This window comes from Lithobates pipiens, unplaced genomic scaffold (genome assembly GCF_037356315.1).
Source record: "Lithobates pipiens isolate NorthernLeopardFrog02 unplaced genomic scaffold, aLitPip1_a1.2 Scaffold_18, whole genome shotgun sequence".
Lineage (NCBI taxonomy): Eukaryota > Metazoa > Chordata > Amphibia > Anura > Ranidae > Lithobates > Lithobates pipiens.
The window spans coordinates 54907010-54932405 of record NW_027507758.1 but is presented as its reverse complement, the minus strand read 5'-3'; the positions used below and the strand labels follow the sequence as shown (position 1 = coordinate 54932405).

The 25396-nt window shown below is 43.7% G+C and overlaps 1 protein-coding gene across 1 annotated transcript; it reads right to left on the bottom strand.

Annotated features, from left to right (window-relative positions):
- Positions 1–273: 273 nt before the first annotated feature.
- On the bottom strand, positions 274–23133 carry COX7A2L (cytochrome c oxidase subunit 7A2 like). The gene is made up of 3 exons (XM_077485687.1): positions 22966–23133; positions 8113–8244; positions 274–6042 (listed from the first exon to the last, which is right to left on the bottom strand). The coding sequence occupies exons 1-3, from the start codon at positions 23035–23037 to the stop codon at positions 5899–5901; spliced, it is 348 nt and encodes a 115-aa protein (XP_077341813.1). The 5' UTR covers positions 23038–23133; the 3' UTR covers positions 274–5898.
- Between the last annotated feature and the right edge of the window lie 2263 nt (positions 23134–25396).

Below are 25396 nucleotides of genomic sequence, written 5' to 3'. Positions count from 1 at the left end.
AGATCTTCCACTTGTGAATAGTGCTTGATCCACCACCATATATTCGGATTCACTTCTTACCAAAACTTCATGACCCCCCCCACTACAGAGGGTCACAAAGAGCGTGTAGGTATATGGTTATCCCCCACTTCGGAAAAGATCCTGGCTGCTCTCCACACTCCACCATTTTCATAACCAAATTATTAAATGAGCATCCTCAAACCATCTCCCGTATACTTAAGCGTCTCGAAGATATACGCCAATTACATGGAAAAGAAAGAGATGAAGCTCCAATAGTATAAAACCCTTTATTGAATGGATCCAAATAAAATAAAATGCACTTACAGAGTACAAGAAAAAGGTCAGCCTTAAGTCCGCTGCGCCGGCCGGACGCACACGGACAAACCCGTCCTTCCTGGATATACACTCCTTCGCACGGGGTGACCTTAATAATAATAATAAAGTGGCTGGTGAATGTATATGCATGCTCTTTTCTGACTTGTTAAAATGGTCTGTTCCATATTCAAAACTTTATACCAAATGTTTTGGTAACTTTATGGACATGTGACTCCGATTCAGGAAGTGATCAACAATGCCCCTTTTATAAAGGTTCGCCATTAATGCATCAAAATTAAAAAATAATTACCTCTGGTTCATAGATAACAAAACTGGAGGTAATTAAGACCATTTGCAAGTTGCAGTACAGAGACAGGCTGACTGTTTGAGGAGCTTCCCTGTTTGCCCGACTGTTGTATTCAGCAGGCTTGAACCTTAAGGGGAGGCAGTACCAACCATAGAAGTAAATGGCTGGATGCGAGTTTACACTGCTAGCTGTGTAAACCTACTTTATGTGTAAAGATGTACAGCCCGGGGAAACCCTCATAGGTGTGAACCCAGCCTCAACGGTAAATAATGTCTGACCATGCAACTTTACTCAATAGGGCCCTGCAGGTGCAGCAACTGATTGATAACAATAAAACCACTCCCATACAGATTCACTTTGAACATGGACACAGACAAACCGCCATTTCTTCAGAATAGCAACATGTAGGAATCTGCAACAAAGTTTGTTAAAATCTTTACAACACACATTGATCACCTAGAGGAGGATGCCCCCCCCCCCCCCCAACAAAAATGGAGTCTTTAAAAGAGCATTATGGGGTTTTTGAAGATTTATACTTACCTGGGTGGGTGCAGTATTGGGCCAATGCTGCATCTAGCCCCTGCCAGCACTAACAGAGAACTGAGCAATCAAATACGCAGATCTCTTGGTTCTCACAGCTCCCCGAGCAGAGAGCTGCTGACTGTCAGTCATTGCTCTCCGCTTTGCTGCCCTCACTTACTGGAGCACTGGGCTGTGGAGAGGGCGGCTCACTGAGAGACTGAGCTGGGTGCCGGTCCAGGCATGTGGGCAGATCCCGACCCCAGTGTTGCCCGAGTCTGGACCGACTGATGTCAGCAGACTTCAGCCCGCTGTCTGCTGAAAATGGGTCACAGGATTGCAGAACGAACTGCACTCCCATGATCCACAGACATACAGCCAAACAAGCTTTGGCCACACTATTTTAACTTCAGCTTACAAGGATATAGTAATGACTCTGAGCAACTATTACAGCTCAGCATTTTACTTTGGTATTTATTAAATTCTGCTGCGAGTATTCCCATCACGTGACAAACATGACCAGCTCCATTTTTAAAGGCTCACATAAGTGTGGAGTGAAGATTAGAACGCACAGTAACGGTCTGCTGTGCCGATAACGGCAGCATACAATTCAATGTTCTATTTTAGGCCGCTCTTTAGACCATGACAACTGCTGTACCGCTGTGTAAAATGTCAGAAAAAGGCGCAGGACTTTAAAGACAATTTCCATTTATATGGCTTTGGTAGGAATACAGTAAGTCTTAATAATTACATGCGGCCACCTGACCATAGCAGCCCTTGAAGATTATTCATGTTCATTTTCTTATCAGCCTTTCCAGGAAAGCTGTAAAGACTGTCCATTTCTGTTTCATGCTTAGGAGATCAGGTTATCTCATTTTCAAACCTGAATGGAAAAATTCTTCAGAGGCCATGCTATGAACCAGTAAGATGCAGAGGCATTAGTCATACAGCAGCACACTTGTAGATCTTTCATATGTAAAGCGAGGCTGCAGTAGTACAAAGCCGATAAGAAAGTTAGCATTATGGCCTAAAAAGCAATGTAGAACGGGCCTCTGCACTTGGGGCTCGTGCACTATAGAAACCCACATTCCAGGTGCTTTTTTTTCTTCACCACATTTAAAGCGCTCTGGGTGACCATACAATTCTTACCAACCCCCCCCACCGATCACAAATTGAGGAGGAGGGAAGGGGCACAACAGCGGTCTGTCTATGTAGACTAGGCAGATCGCTGTTCTGAGAGGGGAAGATGGAGACCTTGCATTTCTGCTGAGCAGGAAAACAGATCTGTCTTCCCACAGTTAGAAAGCACATTTAACCCTTTGAACACCCCCGATGTTAACCCCTTCCCAACCTGTGTCATTAGTTCAGTAACAGGGCATTTTTTTTTTAGCACTGATCCCCAAAAAATTTTGCAATATCACAGCCCCGCTATAGGCTGCTGTCATTACAAAAAAAAAAAAAAAAACCCACACTCTATTATTGTATGTGTTTTATAGCAGAAAGTATTAAAAAAATAAATAAAAAAAAATAAAACACAGATGATCAAATACCACCAAAAGAAATCTATTTGTTGAGAAAAAAAAAAGAAAAAAAAAAAGCCATCAATTTTAGGTACAGCGTCACATGACTGCGCAATTGTCAGTTAAAGTATTGCAGTGCCGCATCCCCAGAAATGGCCAGGTCACGAGGGGTGGGGGCGCTTTTCAGGGCTGAAGAAATTAATGATGCATTAATGGAGCACAGAGCTGCAACAACTTATATCCACCTAAAGTTCTGCTTTAAATTTATAATTTAACAGAACTTTGGTGCTTCCTGTGCTATCAAGCAGCAAGGTTGCCATTTCTATAGAAGCGATGAAAGCTTCATGTCCCACCTTCTCTCAGAATGAATAATGTCCTTGAATTGAACAAGACTGATTTACTAAACACCTGAATCCAAAAGATACTGCACATTAATTCTGTATAATTATATGCTGACATCTCAGTAGGATGAAATCAAGATTGATGGCTGATCACAGTAGTTTAGAATTATGACCAGAAAATTACCATGGAAGATGAGCACAATTATAACTCCAGTTAGAGATTGGATATTGGGCCAGAAATCGACCACTTTGCAGGACAGACTTCTACCTACCCCCTTATTACTAGGAATTTTGGTGACATCACCATGGCACTTTACATCTACATTTTACATTTATTTTTAAGTGAATTGAAAGAATACACCATATTAAGAACCTCGGTGCCAGCCCCAACACAATGAGGGATACAAATACATAACTTGGCTATTAACCTTATTTATTGCCAGATTATAGTTTGTGATTTTAGTCTATGGGTACTTTATAGCACCACAAACCACAATGACCATACTTGAATTGAAACTGTTCTGTTCTTTATTCATCACTGTTTGGTCTGAACATTTTACAGGGTGGTGCATGCAGCTGCTGGCATCACTCTGGTACCATTCTTTAGAGCGGACGGTCAGCTTTATTGTAATAACGAATGCGGCTGAGCAGCCATTTGACTGTTATTACAAACAGTGGGAGGGGACATCCCCCGCCTGGACTCTCCAGTCCCACCGGGAGGCCCAAGCAACCAGCCGGCATGTCCGCCAGCTGGCCGAAGCATTGAACAAAGCCGATGCTTCGTTCGGATCTAGTAAACTGGAAGTGATGACATCACTTCTCGGATTACTGCCATCTTAAAAAAAAAAAAAAAAAAAGTATTCAAAAGACTCAGATCTTGAAGTTTTGAATACTTTCAAGTGCAGAGGAGGGGTTTGGAGTCTTATAGATAGACCCCCAATCCCTCCATAAAGAGTAGCTGTCACTGCCTATTACTGTCACAAGGGATGTTTACATTCATTGTAATAGCAGTGATAAAAATAAATCACACTTTTTTTAAATGTACTGAATTGCAGAAGACAACATCGGCTACCGGCCTGAGAGGTTGCCGATATATCTCAGTATTGTATCAGCACAGAAAAAACGGTATCGGTCGAGCCATGACCTGAACTGTAGCTATGCCAAAAAAGTGGGCAGAAAGTAAATAACTAGTCGCCAATATTGCCTGTAGGCTCTCTACAGCTCATTTTCTTTATTGTTGACGTATAATGCCTTGTTCTGCATTGTCGCTATGGAGGCAGCCAGCCTGGTAAAGAATCAAGGCTTTGCTTTTCTTGTGAATACTGATGGGCTAATGATTGATTGCAGAACAGATACATAGAATGAATAAATAAATCAGGAAGATGCATAGACTACAGGTCCCTCTCCATACAGCTTCCTCACCAGCAAGGAGAGCACTGAGCAGAGCAGTATGGACATCACCAAATCTCCAGACACTAGCAGTCAGATTCAGCAATGCCTCAGATGCGAGATATACAGCCACAAAGGACCATAGCAAAGTGCACTGCTATCGTTCAGGATTTAAAAAACAAAAACAAAAAAAAAAAACAAAAAAAAGTTAAGTAAAGTAAAATCTTTTAAAGCAAAGTTTAGGCACAAGTAAAAGGTTTTAGAGGTTTACTATAACATAGCAGTTATTGGGTTCAGGTCCACTTTAACCACTTGCTTACTGGGCACTTAAACCACCCTCCTGCCCAGACCAATTTTCAGCTTTCAGCACTGATGCACTTTGAATGACAATTATGCGGTCATACAACACTGTACCCAAGACATTTTTATCATAGGCACAGATAAGGCGGCACTGATTGGCACCAGTGACACTGTAGAGGCATTGTTGCCTATTGCTAGGTGGCACTGGCAGGGGGCACAGAGGATCTGGCAGCAGCTCGCCGTGATTGGGACGAATGTCCCTCTCACAGCCGCCGGTAATTGGCTTTTTTTTCTTCTCACACTGTCCGCGCGAGGAGGAAAAAAAATTAATTAAATAAATAGTCAATTACCGGCTGTTGACATCACATGATCAGCTGTCATTGGCTCGGGATCAACCCCTTACTCCGATCTGTGATCCAACGAGTTTTAGACTGGCTGATCACAGAGCGTGCCCAGCAGGAGGCACGCAGGTCGCTCGGGCGAACGCCAATGGACGTACTCCCGGCAAAGCAGGTCCGCGCTGTAGCCATCATTCAGCTATAGCGCGGATCTTAAGTTGTTAAAAAAAAAATAAAAAATAGAAGTGCATCAGTGTAAATTTTATGCTGGCAGTTATCACCCTAAAATAAAGTCCATCAGCAAACTACAGAGGCAGCGCTCGCTGTGCTGTTCAGCATTCCCTTTGAAAAGGACAGATCACTGAACAAAACTCATTATGGATGGAAAATATTTATTGTGCTCCATATTTTGCACAGAAGTCTTGCTTTCACTGTACATGTGACCCTTTAATTCCATAGCTCATACAGATTTATTAACACAACCTGTGTGTTACAAGAGCTAATTCAACTCGGTAAGATGACCTGAGCAGCTCAACAATTGAATAAAAATAAAAAAACCGACAACCATTCTGCATCATATCCTGGTTAGGGCTCTGTTCAGAAAGATCACCTAAATCTGCATAAGAGTGTATTCATAGGAATGGAAGAGGAATTACAAATAAATACAGCAGTCTTTATAAACATTCCTTAATTTGAATAGTACTCACAGCCTATTTGAATGAGGAAATGGCCGGAGCACCTTTCTGTCATCCCTCCACTCTAAAGTAAAACTATTGTTTTTGGAAATCAACATTAACATGTAAAATGCTCCGTAAGATAGAAAAAATAAAATTTTACATGTTTGACATTTGCTGTGATCAGTCCCAGAATTATTTATTTTTTTTGGGCTGTGAGGCTATAAAGAGTGCTATGACACAATAGATGGTCCCTCCAATTGATAATGCCATAGTGGTTCGGTACAGAAGTCTGTCGGAATATCCTCCTTTTAAGTGGACAGGTATGCCATCAGGTTTCTGAAGAGAAAAATAAAAAAATAAAAAATAAAAAAAGGGGAAGGAGAAACTTGGTATGAATATATTATAAGTTCAAGCTTTCATTTACAGTCTTAAAAACATAGCTGAGCACACTAAGGGCTGGTTCACACTTTCGCGGTGGCAGACATCGCATGTAAAGCGCAGCGCACTGCTTTTCACATTACATGCAATGTCTGTGCGGGTGCGATGTCAGCCATACAGGTATGTGGTGCGATATCAGCCGTACTATCTGTATGGCTGACATCGCACCGCATTCGGTGCAAACGCGCACAGGACCCTTTTTTCTGTTCAGACCAGAATCAGATCGCATGTGTGTTCACACATATGCGACCCGATTCATGTCCGAACTGTCAGTTCGCAGTGCGATATGTGAGCTGAAATGGAAGTGTGGTTAACATAACGACACTCCCCAGCAGTTCCCATATGGCAGTGTGAACTGCTGTGTGTGCCGGGTGTGATGCGGGAACCTGCAGTGGATTTGCAGGGTTCTTGCATCACAATAGTGTGAACCAGCCCTAAAGCACCACGACAACAGTAATCCAGTTGCCAGCAATAGCTCACCAGAGTCAGGTTCAAAAGAGCGCTGTCCTGGTTCAAAGACATCATTCACTTGCAGGAAATTTGGCAGCATTCCAGGTCAGCAAGGGAGTGACATCACAGAAGTAGAAGTCTGACACATCAAGGAATTTGACATATCACTGCAGATCATACACAGCCCTGAGGGGGGGTATGAACAGTAGATCTATTCCTATACGTGGCAGAAGCAGAGGCCTTTTCTCTTTATCATCCATACACTCTCTTCCAGTCATCAGTAGAAATACATTCAATTATAAAAGATTATTCCCACTCTGTCAAAATATTCTAATACAGGTGAAGGCTCAACTCCAGCCAGAACATTAAAGCAGATACCCGCACATTAAAAAAAAAAAAAAAAAAAAAAAAAAAAAAGAAGGTCAAATTGACGTTCATTTTCAACCACAGTGACAGGAAAATTTGGAAATAGAAAACTTCTTAGTCAAAGGAATTTTCAGACAGTGTATGTGGTTTTCGTTCAGAAATGACATTCATTTTAAAAACAAGTGAAAAGTTTTTGCCTGAATATTCTCATCTGAAAATTGATCTGTGTGGCCAGCATAAGGCTCGGTACACACCTACGCAGTTTGCTTTTGAAGCGTTTCTGCAGTGCTTTTTGCGCACGTGATTTTACTGCAATTTGCATTTTTGGGCAGATTAAAGAACGCAAATTGCTGCAAAAATGCATTACATGCTTTTCTGCAGCTTCTCCACTAAAGTATATTGAACCAAATAAAACACCATCTAAGCCCTTGTACACACGGTCGGAGATTCCGACGGAATGTGTCCTATCGGACCGTTTTGTCGGATAATCCGACTGTGTGGTCTGCATCGGACTGTTTCCGTCGGAATATCCGTCGGACCCAATTTTCCAACTTGTTGGAAATATTTTCCGACAAGCTGGTCCGATCGGACATACTCCAATCATGCGTAGAGAATTTTGATTGGACAAAGTGCCACGCATGCTCAGATCAAATTCCTACACCAAAGCTATTGGCTACTAGCGTAAACGTAGTCCCGTCGTAACGAAATAACTTCATCACGTTCTGAACGATCAGATTTTCCGACAACTTGGTCTGACCGTGTGTATGCAACAGTTTCGGACACAATCCGTCGGACAAAATCCAACGGATTTGGTTGGCAGAATGTCCAACCGTGTGTACAGGGGCTAAGATGTTTAGTAAAATAATGGGGTTAAAAAAACGAAAATGAGCCCTTTATAGTAGAGAGAAAAAAAAAAAAAAAAAAAAAGCAGATAATCACTACTGTAAGGGGGTTCGTTTTTTTTACTGTAGAACAGTGAAATTAATATTTACAGTAGTGATTTGCTCTTTGTGTACTACAAAGGGCTCATTTTCGGGTTTTTTAACCCAATTATGTTACTGGCCGAGTAATCGATTAGTTGTTTCAGCCCTACTGCACACGATAAAAGAATCGCCACATTTGATTACTTAGCATTCATGTTCCATTAATTACCTGGAAGAATTTCTGTAGCTCTGGCACTCTGTTTTTGAAGAAGGTGTCAGAAGCAGAGGATTCACCTGGAAGTTTTGTTGGTGTTGCAAAGATGGGCGCTGGAGCCTCAGGGTTAGCGAATGGTCGGAACCCCTACAGAAGAGAAGAGAAGAGAAGGGTTACTGGGCATGAGGTTTGTGCTATACCAAAATCTGAAGTTACCAGTCATCACAAAATGCATTTCTGGTGTGTTTAAATCAGTGTGCTAAATAAAGAATACTGTATATATATCAGATCTTTAACATACCATTTCTCATCTTACCATTTGTTATCACACAACTTAAATCAGGCGTTTCTGTGACATTTATTGTATATTGGATTTTTTAAATACTTTAGGAGATAGATGGTCTAATCTGTTCATATCAATATCTATGGGATTAAATGAAACCTCTACAAAATAAATAAAACCTGACAATTTCCAGACATGTATTATTGGAGCCCCATCAGCCTGGTATGAGAACCATACTACCCATTTTGCTTCACCTGGCAATGCCATCTTGAATCATTTCAGTGTACAAAACTGAAGAGCCAAAATTCCTGTCAGTAGCACAACTGGAGACAGTCAGTCTTTTTTTCCCCCCCTTCTATAAAAAGTAACAAATAGGTTATATTTAGGAGGTACATCGAATGGAAATTTGTTCCGAAACCAAAAAAAGTTTAAAAAAAAAAATATTTATTTTAATATATACAATTGTATTATAGTCAACTTTTTAATATCAATTTAAATGAATATGAATTTATGGTTGGCCATTATCAACACCATTAGCGAAAGAAAAGTAAAATGTATCCATTTAAGTTCTATGCATGTCTGCACACTGGTCTGTTGGGCTGCCATTGTGGTGTTAAAAATCCAGCTTGGTACATTTTGTTCAGTTAAAGAGGAAGTAAACCCTGATGGGTTTACTTCCTCTTTCATTCCCTGCAAAAGGTAAAGCATAATGGACTACTATACATCGCATAGTAGCCCATTATGTGTCACTTACCTGACACAGGAGCCAGCGAAGTCACCGCTGTCCCCTGGCGTACGGAGCCTCCATCTCGGTGGGTCTCGCTGCTCCGGCGCTATCATTCGACGAAGCCGCAATGACGTCACTCCCGCTCATGCGCACGGGAGCCGCCATTTGCAGCATATCGCATGTTGCATGCTCCGTAGACAGCGGTGCCTGTGTTTTGGCAAATATCTCCTAAACCATGTAGGTTTAGGAGATATTTCTTGGACCTACAGGTAAGCCTTAATCTAGGCTTACCTGTATGTCAAAGTGGTTTGTAAGGGTTTATAACCACTTTAAGCACAAAAAAAATAAAAAAGCACCTCTGTGTTCAAAATGCATTGAAAAGACAGCAAGAACACATTAAACACACCCATTACGTTTTTGATGCACTTTGAGTCACATGACCTATGAAACACACACACACACACACACACACACACACACTATAAGCAGGAAATCATCCCAAAGGAGTAGCGAAATTGTGGTGCCATTATCGGCACCTTTTATCGCCTGAATGCTGAGAACATGCGTTTCGGCGGCCAAAATTTTGGTGCATCTCTAGTTACTTACCTGCTCTGTGTAGTGGATTTGCACAGAGCAGCCTGGATCCTCCTCTTCTGTGGTCCTGGCTCCTCCCTCCTGTTGAGTGCGCCCACAGCAAGCAGCTTGCTATGGGGGGGCACCCAAGCCGTGCTGCAGCTCGTGTCCATTCAGACATGGAGCTGGGTCAGCCCTGCCCCCTCTCATGATGGCACCTGTGCTACATCTCAGCCAATCAGGAGGAAGAGTCCCGGACAGCCAAGACACTTCGACATCACTGAACAGAAATGGGGCTCAGGTAAGTATGAGGGGGGGGGCTGTACACAGAAGGCTTTTTAGCTTCTGACTTTACAACATCTTTAATGCCCATGTAAAAATGTGATTGGTTCTCTTTAAACCTCTACAGCCTTTGAAAAAGGCATGGTCACTAGAAAGGAACTCCATAACCGTGAAAGAAAACCTGTATACTACCAATGTTCAAACCTTTCCCTTTGATCAAATCAAATAGTATCAAATAGGAGAGGATTTAGAGAAAGCAGAAATTCGCTTTACCTATTCAATAAGAACATTTGAAAATTATAATTGACTGTGAAGATTCCATTTAAAATGTAGAAGTGTCAAATTCATTGTCATATTTCCAAATAAGAGGCGACAATAAAGGTCTAAAATGCTTTTCATGAACAGGCTCAACAACTCTTTATGAACATTTCTTCAGACATCCGACAAGCAGTATGTAGAAGAAGAATACTCCTCTGATAGAAAACATACCTGGTATTGTTCTCACAAGAGCTCCTACACTACATGTCTTTGTAGATGAAGGTCATTCCGGCAAGCTGTTACATTCTTTTCTGCCCACGTTCACATTTCTCCAGCAGCAACGCCAGAGAAAACCGTGATCGTAGAGGGGAATCTGTCCCTCCAAGCCAAAAACAGTCAGCAGCCCAGATAAGAGGTGAGCTGGACTCTGTTAAGATAAGAGGTGAGATGTTCTGTAATCAGAACATTTCCTGCACACTTATCACATGAAGGTGTCCACAGACATAACAGAATGTTAACCGTCTAGTAGATCCTTAAAAAAAGTAGAAGTCACAGGTTCAAAGACATCCACTTCTATCTATAAACCACGGTTTTCCCAGAACTCATCCTCACAAGGCGGCAACAGCAACCAAACTAAGGCAGGCCAAAACACATTTTCAGTCTTCTGTTGTGTGGATGGGGAATTCTCCCTCCTGCACGATTGTGTTCCGACAGCTGGGAGACTCCTCCTCCCCCCCCCCCCCCCCAGAATACACAGATCGGGGCTGCAGCTCCAATCCAACATCAATCCAACCCGGGCTTTCAAAAATTAACTTTGAATCTAGGAGCCAGCTAAAAAAAAAAGTTAGGAGCCAGATCTTTTAACTAAAGCTTTATTTTCTGTTCAGCGTAAAAAAATAAAAAAAATTATAATAAAAGCTATAAGTTACTTATACCGCAGGTTCCATGAGGCAGATAATTAAAAATAATGTAAAATAACATCTAGAATTTAGGAGAGCGATTTCTCACTAGGTAATTTCAAGGGATGGCACGCAATATTGCTGCAAAGGTCTAAGAAATGTAAAAAATTTACACTAAAGTTAATTTTAGGGCACACGAATGCAATAAATCAACCAATGTTTTGGTAAAATATAAGGTAGTACCAAGTAAATAGATACCCAACATGTCAAATTTTAAAATTCGCATGCCCTAGTGAAATGCTGAAAATGTCATTACTTTAAAAGCGGCCCATAGATCAGTTATAGAGGCAGACTGTGCTAGAATTATTGCTCTAATTTCGGCTAGCACGGCAGCAACAGGCATATTGTGATAGTTTTCATGCGGAAGCACCCCAATGCAGGCGTTTATGATAAAAACACACATGGTCAGAAACAAGAGGGGAGGGGAGCGGAGCAGACGTGTGTCTACTCCGCTCCATCTCCTCTACCCTGTGGCACCCTCTCAATGCCGGCACCAGGCCTGCAGATGGGCAAGTTGAGCCAGGATACACAGCGGTGGGCACTTCACCAGTGTGTGTGGAAGGAGCCACCCAAATTCTTCCACCTGATATGCGAGCTGTGTAGGGAACAAAAAATAAAATATATAACCTACCTACCAACCGGAACTGCATGCCCTGGGCCCCTGAAGTTTTTTTTGAGCCCATGATAGATTGGGGAAAAGGGCCAATAACAGCTGATCACAATGTATACACAAGCCGGTTATCTGCAGATAGCAAGAGGAGAGCAGATAGCAGATAACAGACATCAGGGAAGTGCTAAAAATGTCATGGGTACAGTGTAGCAATTCCCATTTGCAACAGCGCTGAAAATTGACACGGGCAGAGAGACAGTAAAAGTGCATAGAGAGCTATTCCAAGCAAAAAGTTGAGTTTCTAATGCCAGTTGACCTTAAAGTGGTTAACCCACTGTAAGAACCATATAATTCTGTCCATTTCCTAACAATAGATGCTCCTGTGTTTTAAAAAAAATAAAATAAAATAAAGCTGATTAGAACCCATTTCAGAATGTCGCTAATTTGACCTGCGGACTCTCAGCTCCCCGTCTGACAGATGCAGCTTGTGGGGCCGAAGATTCCCTCGCTGACCTCAGTCGGGAGGGAAGGAGAAAAAGGAGAGCGCTAGCCGGTCATGTGATCACAGCTCTGAAATGAGGTATAATCTGCATTTTTATTTTATAAAACAGACACAGGGGCACCTATCGTTAGAAAACAGACAGAATTATATAGGACACTTAAAATGTTGTTTCAGCAGCAGGAGGGGTGGGGGCCAGCCCTGACATAGGAGCCGACAGGCAGGGGGAAGAGGAGGACAGAAGAAATAAGAACTTTTTTTTAGGTTAACAGACACTTAATACACTGTAAAGAGTTCAGAACAGTGTTTTCCAAAATTGCCCAAAAAAAAAAAAAAAAAGGAAGAAGTTTAGACTGAGTCATACATTACAGCAAAGGCTAAAAAAAAAATAATAATAAAAAAAAAAAAAAAAAAAGCCTAATGACTAGAGTACTTTTGACACACTCAGAAGTAAACAACTAGGCTGTAAAAAGTAATTGTCCATAAAGTTTTAGTATCTGCAAACTCCGGCGGCTTTCGCCCACACGCAAAAACAAAAACCCATAGGGAACTATCAGTTTTGTCTAACTGGGCATAACAAAAAATAAATCCAGACAAAAGAAAGGCACTTTGGACCAGTTCTCTACAATGAATTATTAGGCCATCATCCAGCAGTTGTGTGAAGAACACCCAGGGTAGAGGTATTTGAACATGTGTCCTCTGGAACCAACATCCACAGAAAGGTCTCCAGACACCCAGGGTAGAGATATTTGCTTATGTGTGTCATCTATAGCAGATAACTTACATTTTCAGGTTTACCAGTAGAAACAGCAAAGCATTATAAAAATCAATGTCTGTCATTATGTTGCCGCTGCCAAAACCTTCACCTTTAGATTTTGAAATAATCTACTACTGCACCACACAGCTCTCTACTTCCCTAAAACCATTTCAGCTGTCTAGACAAAAATATAAAGTTATCAGCAAAGAAAACAACTCAGACACTGTACCCCACAAGCACAAGACTTTAGAGTGTACACAAAAGGTGTAAAACGAAGGTATTGGGGCTCAAATAATGGGGAATAATTTCCATTCATTGGTGTCAGTGGGAGGAATAGTGCCCCATCATTGGCATTTCTGGGGGGGTGGGGAATAGTGCCCCATCATTGGTGTTCGGGGGGGGGATAATGTCCATTCATTGGTGTCAGTGGGAGGAAGTGTCCCATCATTCGCATTTCGGGGGGGGGGGGGAGATAGTGTCCCATCATTGGAGTTCCTAGGGGTGTGGGGGGGGGGGGAAGAATAGTGCCCCCATCATTTGTGTTCCTGGAATGAATAGTGCCCCATCATTAGTATTCCTGGTGGTAGGGGGGCAGGGAATAGTGCCCAATCATTTGGGCCAGTTTGAGGAATACAGACCTCTCCTTCCTACACTCTGGTCCAGTTCCTCCAGCCCACTCTCCCCCTTTTGGGTCTGGTCCCCTGTCCAACTCGCCTTCCATCGTAAACCCCTCTGGTCCAGTTCCTGTCCTACATGCCTCTCTTCCAAACCCCTTCCCTCCCAACCTACTGCGTCTAACGCCTGGTCTCCAAACTAGCCAACTCCCTCCCACCCTCTAGTATGGTCCCCTCTCCCATTCAGGGCCAGCCCCCTGACTGCATTGTCAGTAACGAATGAGGAATTTACTTTAGTAGTTATGTTATGATGCAGTTTGAGTGTAACGCTCCATTTTTTCATTATTATTTGAAATAAACTGGAAAAATAAAAAAATGCACCCTTTTTTTATTTTAATCATATTAATTGAAACAATAAATCGGCCAACTAATCGATTATGAAAATAATCGTTAGTTGTAGCCCTAGAAGATACCCTCAGTGGAGGTAGAATACGGCACAAGAGAGCAGCATGGCACTAGATCATCTCAGAAGAGAGGCATGGGGTAATTTTTTTTTTTTCTTTCAGTCGTGCTTTACAAAAGATTTGCCCATTTTTTTCATAGGTTTTAGGGTAGGAATGCACTGATATATGGGCCGAAAACATGGTTATCAGCATTTTGCCCATAGAAAAAAAAAAAAAAGCTGACGCTACCAGATTAGCTCCATCTCGCCACCAAAATTGCGCATGGGGGGCAGCCAACAGCCCGCTTCCCACCTCCTGATTGGCCGGGCAATTCAAGCAGGTTGGCAATTGGCTGCCATCAGTCAGGGCTGTCTAGTCCCCTGTTTTTTTCAATTGCAGTCAGGCTGGGGACGATGTGCAGCCTCCGTAACGTCATAGTGCTCACTGGAGGCGGCAGGCGGGCCAGCCTAGGAATGACCTGTGGTTTGCAGAGGAATGGCATGCATGGGTGTTGTCCAGAAATGAATCCTCTCCTAAAGATAAAGGAGAAAAAGGAGAGAAAGGGGCGCCTCTGGGTGCAGATTTTTTTAAAAGGTTTTATTTTCAGTGTAAAAAACATAAAATTTTGCACTCACATTTAGTAGGCAAAAAGTAAGCATTAAACACCAGGGGTCATCTGGTATATCTGATTTTTGGGACGTCAGCCAGTGGTCCGGTCCACATCTGTCATCTCATCGCGTTGTTCCTGTTCCTCTCACATGCTGTCCACTGCAGGTGTTTTGTATGAAGCAGCCGGCTTGTGGTGGACACGAGATGTGCGGTCTTCAAAACGAGGCTTGGGAGGCAGAGACGACCAGGGCGCGGGGCTGTGACGTCAGCGGGTATGCGACGCGTTTCTTGAGCGTGCGGGTCGAGATTGTCGGACGACCGCGCTCTTTCATCAGGCAGAATCAGCTGATGAAAGAGCGCGGCCGTCCGACAATCTCGACCCGCACGCTCAAGAAACGCGTCGCATACCCGCTGACGTCACAGCCCCGCGCCCTGGTCGTCTCTGCCTTCCAAGCCTCGTTTTGAAGACCGCACATCTCGTGTCCACCACAAGCCGGCTGCTTCATACAAAACACCTGCAGTGGACAGCATGTGAGAGGAACAGGAACAACGCGATGAGATGACAGATGTGGACCGGACCACTGGCTGACGTCCAAAAAATCAGATATACCAGATGACCCCTGGTGTTTAATGCTTACTTTTTGCCTACTAAATGTGAGTGCAAAATTTTATGTTTTTTACACTGAAAATAAAACCTTTTAAAAAAATCTGCACCCAGAGGCGCCCCTTTCTCTCCTTTTTCTCCTTTATCTACAGCAATCCAGGAGCTCAAGTTTCAGCTCTTTTAAGGTGGCAGCCCTGCATGCGGATCCATCCCCCCCTCCCCATCCCTTTTCCCCTCCCCCTCTCCATGAACTAAAGAACATTTATTCCCTCCTTTTTTTGGTCTGGACAAAGTAGTGCATTCCCTGCACTCACCATATGTAACCTTATAGACTCCTTTTTTTCAAGTGGGAACCTAATATCTTTGATTTGCGCCAAATACTTGTCTTAAATCCTCTCCTAAAGCCCATGCACAAAAAAAGCCACCTAGAATTTGTCAGGGCCCATGCTGAAAAAGAAGAGGCCTACTGGGACTCTACTCTGGAGTGTTGAGACCAAAATAAATGTTTTTGGAGCTGATAGCTTCAACACTGTATGGCACTGCAAAGGTGAGACAAAGAAAAATGTATGATATTTTTTATTTTATTTATTTTTCTGGTTGAACTAGATGGACTTGTGTCTTTTTTCAACCTAACTATGTATGATGCTTATTATGAAACATGGTGGTGACAGTGTCCTTCTGTGGGGTTACAGGAGTGCTGCTGGTATCGGGAAGCTGCATTTCATTGAGGGTATCATGAATTCACAGATGTACTGCTCTATATTGAAAGGAAAGATGCTACCATCACTCCATGCCCTTGGTGGTCATGTACTTTTCCAACATAAGGATCCAAAACGCACATCTAAGGCCACTGTTGCATTTCTGAAGAACGGGGTGAAAGATTAAGCGGCCAAGAATGTCTCCCGATCTGAATCCAGCCAAACACCTATGGGGAAGTCTGAAGAGACAAGTTAAGCATTGCTTGCTATCCAGCATCCAGGCTCTAAAAGAGGTCGTTCCTGAAGAATGGAAAGAGATAGATGTTGCAATATGTCACCAACTTGTTCATTCCATGCCTAAAGACTTGGTGTGGTCCTTACAAATCATTGAGGTCATACAAAATACTAGATGCAGTTGTGGGGTGTATTCAATTCTGCATCAACTAATTTGAGTAAAACTGAAGATATACCAAGTTATATCATTAAAGCGGGACTGCACTGTGGAAAAAAATATTAAAAGCCAGCAGCTACAAATACTGCAGCTGCTGACTTAATAAATGGACACTTACCTGTCCCGGGGGCCAGTGATGCCGGCAGCCGAGGCCGATCGATCGCTCGGATCTCGGCTGCTGCCGCCACCATTCTAGGTGAGGGAATCAGGAAGTGAAGCGAAGCGGCTTCACTTCCCTACTGCGCATGCGCGAGTCTCGCAGCACAATAGGAATTGTCCGCGCTGTCTTTGGGATCCGTGTGTGTCCCAGCAGACAGCGCACAGGGACAGGAAGAGGCATAGACTCCGTGGGAGTCCATGCCTGGAAGTGGGTGTAAATACCTGTCTTTGACAAGTATCTGCACCCCCCTCCCCCCTGAAAGGTGCCAATTGTGACACCGGAGGGGGGGGAGGGTTTCCGATCAGCGGAAGTTCCACTTTACCCCGCTTTAACCTTACTTTCTATAAATCTTACTTTTCAAAAGGGGTGTACTCATTTATTCTGAGCACTGTATATGTAGGAGTCATCCCCATCCTCACACCAAAACCAGGATGCAGGGAAATCGTCTCCATTCATGCCTAGAGAGGGATCTAGGGGAGTTATCCCCATCCCCCTCCAGTGCAATTATACAGATAGGAGTCATCTCCATACAGAGTTATACCCAGAAGTGTCACCTCCATCTATATACCTAGACTAGGATCCAGAAGGCTCACCTCCATCCCTGTCTAGTGTTATACCCAGGGGTGTCATCTACATCCTCACCCATACGATGTTCTACCTAGATTAGTGAAATTAAAAAGTGAAGTGGAAGGAAAATGATAAATGGTTTTCCAAATTTTTTTTACAGATAAACATTTGAAAAGTGCAGTGTGCATTTGTATTCAGCCCCCTTTACTCTGATACCCCTAACTAAAATCTAGTGGGACCAGTTACCTTCAGAAGTCATCTAATTACTAAATAGAGTACACCTGTGTGTAATTTAATCTCAGTACAAATACTGCTGTTCTGTGAAGCCCTCAGAGGTTTGTTAGAGAACCTTAGTGAACAAACAGCATCATGAAGGCCAAAGAACACACCAGACAGGAGGACAGGGATAAAGTTGGAGAGAAGTATAAAGCAGGTTTAGGTAAAAAAAAAAAAAAAAATAATATATATATTACACCAAACTTTGAACATCTCACAGAGCACTGTTCAATCCATCACCCGAAAATGTAAAGAGTATGGCACAACTAAAAACTAGGGATGCACCGAAATTTCGGCCGCCGAAACATAACGGCCGAAAATTGTGTTTTCGGCAAATTGCCGAAAGGAAAATCTTGCCGATAATGGGGCCGGAAATGGGGGCGGGGCCTGGTGCCGCCCATTGCAGGGGTGTTTTCCTGGCTCGTCCCCAGTCCTCCGTCCTCCCTCCTCCCGCCCGACAGTGCAGTGATCTCCGTGTGTCACGGAGCTGTGCATTGAATTGCCTGGGTGGCTGCAGTAACAATGTCCCGCCTCCTGTGACAGACAGTACACTGATCCAATGGCAGAACATTGAATCAGCCTGACATGATTACAGGAGGCGGGACATTGTTACTGCAGCCGCCCGGGCAATTCAATGCACAGCTCCGTGACACACGGAGATCACCGCTCTGATCTGGGCATGGGTGAGGCTGCATTCAGACACTGGCAAGTTGCATGAGGGGGAAAGTGTGCCCATGGCAAGCATTACTGCAAAGTTTTGTCCGCAGCTAAATCACAAGTTTTTTGTGCCCACAGTGCTGCTGCATCCAAAATAGTAATTTGTTTGCCTCTGAAACTATCTACCTCTGGCCACTTGTGTGAATGTAGCCATGCTATATAAAACCAGGTCACAGGACAAAGGCTGTACTTCCTTTATTGACCATATAAAAAAATAAAAATAATCTTGATTTTGACTCAGCTAGGTTTTTATCTCCATGTGATAGAATGGGGAAGGGTTAAGTTATTGCTAGTAGAGGTAACAATATGATCATTCACAATAGAAATCTGTTGGAACGGAACCAGGTAGCTTGCTTGGGGCCAGTTCACACCAGATGCAGTTCCGTGTGTGTTTTATGTTTTTTTTTGCACAAAATGCATGCACTGTGTTTTCCATGTATTCCAATGGCTCTAGTTCACACCACGCAGTCAGTTTCCGCACCAGAAACTGACTGCATGGTGTGAACTAAAGCCATTGGAATACATGGAAAACACTGTGCATGCATTTTTATCAGGCAGGCTGCATCCGACGGGAACTGGTGAGGCTGCTTTTATCTCCTGTACCACGTCCCCAGTCTCTGGCCATCTGCTGTATGAAAATATTTTTTAAAAACAGTCATTTTCGGTATCCGTTTCGGTTTTCGGCCTAGTGTATTTTTCATTTTCGGTATCGGCACCAAAAAACCCATTCGGTGCACCCCTACTAAAAACCTACCAAGACATGGCCGTCCACCTAAACTGACAGGCCAGGCAAGGAGAGGATTAATCAGAGAAGCAGCCAAGAAGTGGTAACACTGGAGGAGCTGCAGAGATCCAGAGTTCAGGTGAGACAATCTGTCCACAGGACAACTATTAGTTGTGCACTCCACAAATCTGACCTTTATGGAAGAGTGGCAACAAGAAAGACATAAGTTCAATTTTCGGGGGGACACAAACATGTGGAAGAAGGTGCTCTGGTCAGATGAGACCAAAATTGAACTTTGTGGCCTAAAAGCAAAATGCTATGTGTGGTGGAAAACTAACACACCATCCCCACCGTGAAACATGGTGGTGGCAAAATGTTGTGGGGATGCTTTTCTTCAGCAGGGACAGGGAAGCTGGTCAGAGTTGATGTGAAGATGGATGGAGACAAATACAGGGCAATATTAGAAGGAAAATCTGGAGCCTGCAAAAGACTTGAGACTGGGGCGGAGCAGCGGAGAGAGTTCACCTTCCAGCAGGACAACGACCCTAAACATACAGCCAGAGCTGCAATGGAATGGTTTAGATGACGGACCTGCAGCTGTTGCAGAACTACAAGACCCATGAGGCATAGCAAGTCTGACAGCCACAAGCATGACACTCCGGTGTCACTTGTAGTTTTGCAACAGCTGGAGGTCTGCGAATTGCATATCCCTGGTTTAGATCAAAGCATATTCATGTGTTAGAATGGCGCAGTCAAAGGAAACCTTCATTTTATTAGCAAATATTAAATATTCTCACTACCAGCAAGAATGAGTCCTTACAAATTAAAGAGCACCTGTCATTTAAGATCCATCATGGTAGCGCCTGTTAGCGGGCATCCACTCACCTTGTTGTGTGAGGGCCGCATCACCAGCCATCCCATTAAAGTGAATGGGACTGTCGGTGAGTCAATAGCGGGTCAGAGGAGGAGCCACTGCAGGACAGAGATGACAGTTGCTCTTAAAAAAAAAAAAAAAAAAAGTAGGATTTAAATCAAATTGATTTAAATTAAGCCTGTATACTAGTGATTTATAGAGGAAGTAAACCCCAGACTTTTTTTTTTTTTGATCATCCACCAGTGTATTTATAAGTCTTACATATAAAAAGGTTACTAAAACTAGGTCTGTAAATACCTTTTTAAGCTTTTATAAAATTTATCTTCCGGGAATCGGCACCAGTCTTACTATTGATAGCTGGCTTTTGTGTAGATGTCATTTCTGCCCTTCCTTTCCTGTCTAAATCTCACACATGCGCGATGGTGTGTAAACCAAGCCTCCATCCAGGAAGGTGAGGATGGCAGCACAGTACCGCGAGGTTTCCTTTCTGTGCTGTTCTCAGTGAAAGGAAATAACCCGGCATACTGTGGATAGTGAAACAGCACACATAGCTTCCCGTTAAAGAAGCTACGAACTGGGCATGCGCTGGTGACGACAGATAGTGAAGAAACCGTTCGAGTAAGTGAAATTTCACAGGTAGCGATCAGTTGTCTGTTTTATGTAGATTATAATGCGCTAAAGTGAAAGTGGAGAGTTTACAAACACTTTAAATCATGATTTAAATCAAACCCACCCTGGTTTATTGTTAAAAAAAGGTTAAAAGGAAACCACCATAGATAGCAGGTTAAATAGACATATCTCCACTCCTCAACACCTCTATATGGCTGCTGTAAGGTCCAAGGCAAAAAGCTCTCAATGGGACCTGCTGACAGCTGAAAGCTAAAACACTAGTCCTTGGTGTGCCGATGCCAATGCATGTGGTGCAGCTGGCCCTGCATTCCGTAACTTGGACACTGTGAAGCGGGGAGGGGGGGGGGGATGAGGGGAGAGATGTGAGGAAATGTCACGGTTACCACAAGTTGTCTCCACCCTCCCTCTGCTTCATGGTATCCTAGTCATGGAGTGTGGCTCCGGCTGGACCACAGCAAACTATGGGACATGCATTTATTTTTTTGTATTAGTAATAGCAGAGATCAGTGAGTTATAGCGGGACTGCGATATTGCAGCAAACATTTTGACAATGACACTGTTTGGGGACCAGTACTAAAAATATGCACTGTCACTGTATTAATGACACTGGCTGGGACAGGGGTTAACATCAGGGGCGATCAAAGGGTTAACTGTGTGCCTAGCCAGTGCTTTACTGTAGTGTGGGAGGTGTTTTTACTAGGGGAAGCGATGGATCCTAGTCCCTGCTTTGCAGACACAAATTCCTTCCCTCCTGTCAGAACGCCAATATGCCTTATTTACATAGGTAGACTGCTGTTCCTCTGCTCCCTCTGTGTGTGATCACAGCGGAAGCGAGCTGCCGACAAGAGCCGTAGCACATACACACATTAGAGATAGAGTGAACATTTTAATATATATATATATATATATATATATATATATATATATATATATATATATATATATATATATATATATATATATATATACACACACACACACACACACACACACACACACACACACTTCTGGGCATAGACTCCCACGGGAGTCTATGCCTCTTTCTGTCCCGGTGCGCTGTCTGCTGGGACACACACGAGTCCCAGAGACAGCGCGGACCATTCCTATTGCGCTGCGTGACTCGCTCATGCACAGTAGGGAACCGGAAAGTGAAGCTGAAACTCTTCACTTCCCGATTCCCTCACCTAGAATGGCAGCGGCAGCAGATCGATCGACCTCGGCTGCCGACATCACTGGACCCTGGGACAGGTGAGTGTCCATTTATTAAAAGTCAGCAGCTGTAGTATTTATAGCTGCTGGCTTTTAATATTTATTTTTCCAGTGAAATCCCTCTTTAAGTGGTTAAAGTGGAGCTCCAGTTTTTGTAGTTGTTATTAAAAATCAGCAGCTACTTAAACACACACACTCACCTGTCCCAGGGTCCAGCAACCCAGGCACCTGAACCTTCTGGCTCTCTCCCTCTCCTGTCCCCAGCATTACAAATGTGGGCACTCGGCTGTCAGTTTCCCAGCTGGATATGCGAGTCACACTGCGCTTCCTCAATGGCTGGACAATCTCCTGGGATGATGTTCCATTAGATTGAAGGGAGGGGAGAGGAGAACTTCTGCTTAGATTGCCTAGGTGGTCCGAGTGGAAGTGGGATCGGTACCTGTCAAAACTAGGCAACGTGCCGCCCCCCCCCCCCCAAAAAAAAAAAAAACACAGAACAGTGACCCCACCCAACGCAATCAAATGAACATGGCCGTGCCACAACCACGAGCTGAAGGCTAGGCTCGCGGTAACAAGGCAGTTTCCCCTCTTTAAAAAGACTATTCGCCTGTCAAACACAAAACAACAGACTGTCACAGCAGACAAGACCCCCTCCTGAATGCACGCCAGCTCGGTCTTTACCACTATGTGTGGATTATGTGGTTATACACCCGGTACACCCCGTACAACCACTTTTACCTACAGGTAAGTCTATAGTAAGGCTTACCTGTAGGTGCTGGAAATATCTCCTAAATCACCACAGTTTAGGAGATATTTACAAAAAAGCTGTGTGCCGATGCCTACCGCGCATGCGCACTTTAGAAAGGGCAAATCGTACCGTTTCTAAAGGGGGTCATGCCGTGACTGTCAGCTCACGCTCTCACACACACACACACACATGACTCCAGACAGTCGCAGAGCCCCAGAAGGAAGGGGGTGAAGATGGACACTTTCTGCTAGTAGGGACAACAGGTGACATCTTAGGCTTCGTTTTCAGGTAAGTGACACAATGGGCTAGTATGCAATGCATACTAGCCCATTATGCTTTAGGAAGTAAAACCCACCAGGGCTTACTTCCTCTCTAAGGTATAAATGAGCCATGAATAATCTTGTACCCCGGAGATAACATTGTTCTGCTTTTATAAATCTAAAAAAAAGGGTGCAGCAGTGCATGCTGGGACTTGTAGTTTCTCTCCCCAGCCTGCTCTGACTCCTGAGCAGCCCTGTCAATGTCAGTAACCGGTGAAGGTCAGTCCCCAGGCCGGGATCTCCTCCCAACACACCGCACCCTGGATCCCCTCTCACCTGCGGGCTGTAAGCCTCCACCGGCGCCGCCCCGACCAGCTTCTGAGTGAAGCCGCTCAACTTATAATACATGGTCGTGAGCTCAGGCTCTGTCAGGGCGCCGGGTTACTCCAACAGGAAGGACCTCAGGACCCGCTGCGTCGCCGCTTGATGACGTCGGAGCTGCCCTCACGCAGCCTTAAGGCAAAGCGGAAGAACATTTTTATTTTTCTTTAAACTCACCGCACGGAATAAATGTCAGAACAGATAGGTACGATCAGCTAAATGTAACGGGTCTGCCAGGTTATGGCGTTTGAGAAAGTGTTATAAGAATTTTATCAGGCAGATAGGGCAGACCGGCTGTGTCACCTTGTGTCATGAGGGCCAGGCAGGCGCCCAGGTCACTCTCACAGCCTGTCACGTGACAGGAGAGCTGACACTTCCCAGTGCAACACGTTCCAGGAAACAATAACAACACATTCATGATAATAAATTCATTATTACGAATTATTACGAATACATAAATAATAATTAAATAATTACCATAAAATAAATAGGGGGAGTGCTGAATGAAAATTTCAGGCTGTTCAAATACTACAACAGCGTAGTTGCCAACATTCTCAAATATTTTATAAGGACCACACAGAAGTTCTCAAAAAAGATCACTTATCCGGCGCTTAGGAGAACAAACTAGTAAAGTGGAAGAGCAGCTGCTATGGGGTAAAAAAACATTTCTAAAAGGAAGCAATCAACGGCCTCCCCTGTGCACGCTCCCTGCGCGCGCCCTACAGGTGCGCTGCGATCACAGAGTCAATGAGAATCGGGTGATCACTGATACTAGTAAGGGGCCGGTCCCGGCGCCTTACCATGTGATCAGCTGTTAGCCAATGACAGCTGATCACATGATCAAAACAAAAGCTCGGTGATCGTTTTTTTTTCTCCTCACGCTGACAGCGGAGGAGAAAAAACAAAAGCCGATCACCAGCTTATCTTAAAGGGACATCTGTCCCGAAAAGGAAGAGGCAATTATGCCTCATTTATAGAGTCTAACAGTGCCCACAAGTGCCACCTATCAATGCCCACCAGTGGTGCCAATCAGTGCCACCTAGAAGTGCTGCCTATCAGTGTAACCGATCAGTGCCCATCACTGCCACCTATCAGTGCCGCCTCATCAGTGTACATCAATGACAGACAAAAAATGACCTATTATAAAATTTTAAAACAAAATGAAAAAATTTTTTTTTTCAAAATTCTGTCCTTTTACATTATTTAAAAAATAAAAAATTGCACAGGTGATCAAATACCACCAAAAGAAAGCTTTGGGGGACAAAAATGATAAAAAATGTCATTTGGGTACAGTGTTGTATGACTGAGCAATTGTCATTCAAAGTGCAACAGCGCTGAAAGCTGAAAATTGGTCTGGATAGGAGGGGGGGTTAGGTGCCCAGTAAGCAAGTGGTTAAGCTGTTGTGGAAAATTTTAGATGTATTTATTATATGTATTGTCATAAGAGTCCGCCTGTGTTCATTTTCCCCTAGCTCGCTCTAAAAAGCTGACTGGGGCAGACTGACGCAGGTTGAGATCCGTTAGGTAGTGGATAACTTCTTGGGATTGGAAAAAGGTGTTTGCGGAGTGGGGGTATGTCCGCTAGCAAAAGGGCCCCTGTACATTGTACAGACGATCGTCTGGGGACATATGCTTGCTCTGCGGGGATTGGTTGTAGGCGGATGTGCGCTCATTGTCTCTGCTGTGTCTGATCACCACATGGAGATGGGCAGTGCACATCTGTGGATAGCCTTCCATTCACAAGGAGGTTTAGAATAATCCAAGTATACATTGTTCTTTGGAACAATGTATATTAAGGATTTCTATCAACGGAATTATAGTCATCGTTCATTGGTTTTGTATGGTTTCCATCATTGAAAGCATTTAGTCAGTTTGCGTCACTGACTATTTGAATGTATACATGTCTGTGATTGGTACTTCCGTAGTGTATTGTATTGTCCTTATATGGGCATTCACATCCTGTGTTTCTGCTGTGAGGTCACACCCTTTGTGGGAGGTGTTCAGCTGTTGGAGGCAAACCCTCCAGGGCGTGGCTTCCAGTGGAAAGGTAAATAAATAAAGTTTTGGTTGAGGTCTGCACAGAGATGCTGACCATTTGGAGAATGTAAGACTGCTGGTGATGGCTCTTTACTAGGTAACCAGAGGGGGCTGGCTGAGGAGCAGCCAGGCTGAAATGAGGATGTAGGTTGCATTGGGGATGTTTGGTCATTGGGATGAATGGGTTGGAAGGTAACCTAAAGCATTATATCATTAAGATGGAAATGGGTGCTTATATGAGCACAGCAGCAGATGTGGCTGTGTGCATAGCATACAGATTGCTATTACAAAGCTCCCTCTAGGAATTGCACTGACCAGAACAAAGATCAAGCAAAGCCTTGTAGTATAT

What these genes read in the sequence shown, in the direction of transcription:
- COX7A2L (XM_077485687.1), bottom strand. Translation starts at nt 23,037, where the DNA reads ATGTATTATAAGTTGAGCGGCTTCACTCAGAAGCTGGTCGGGGCGGCG. An exon ending in TGGAGGCTTACAGCCCGCAG is followed by an intron (nt 8,245 to 22,965) that starts GTGAGAGGGGAT and finishes TCTCTTCTGTAG; the next exon opens with GGGTTCCGACCATTCGCTAA. An exon ending in AGCTACAGAAATTCTTCCAG is followed by an intron (nt 6,043 to 8,112) that starts GTAATTAATGGA and finishes TTTTCTCTTCAG; the next exon opens with AAACCTGATGGCATACCTGT.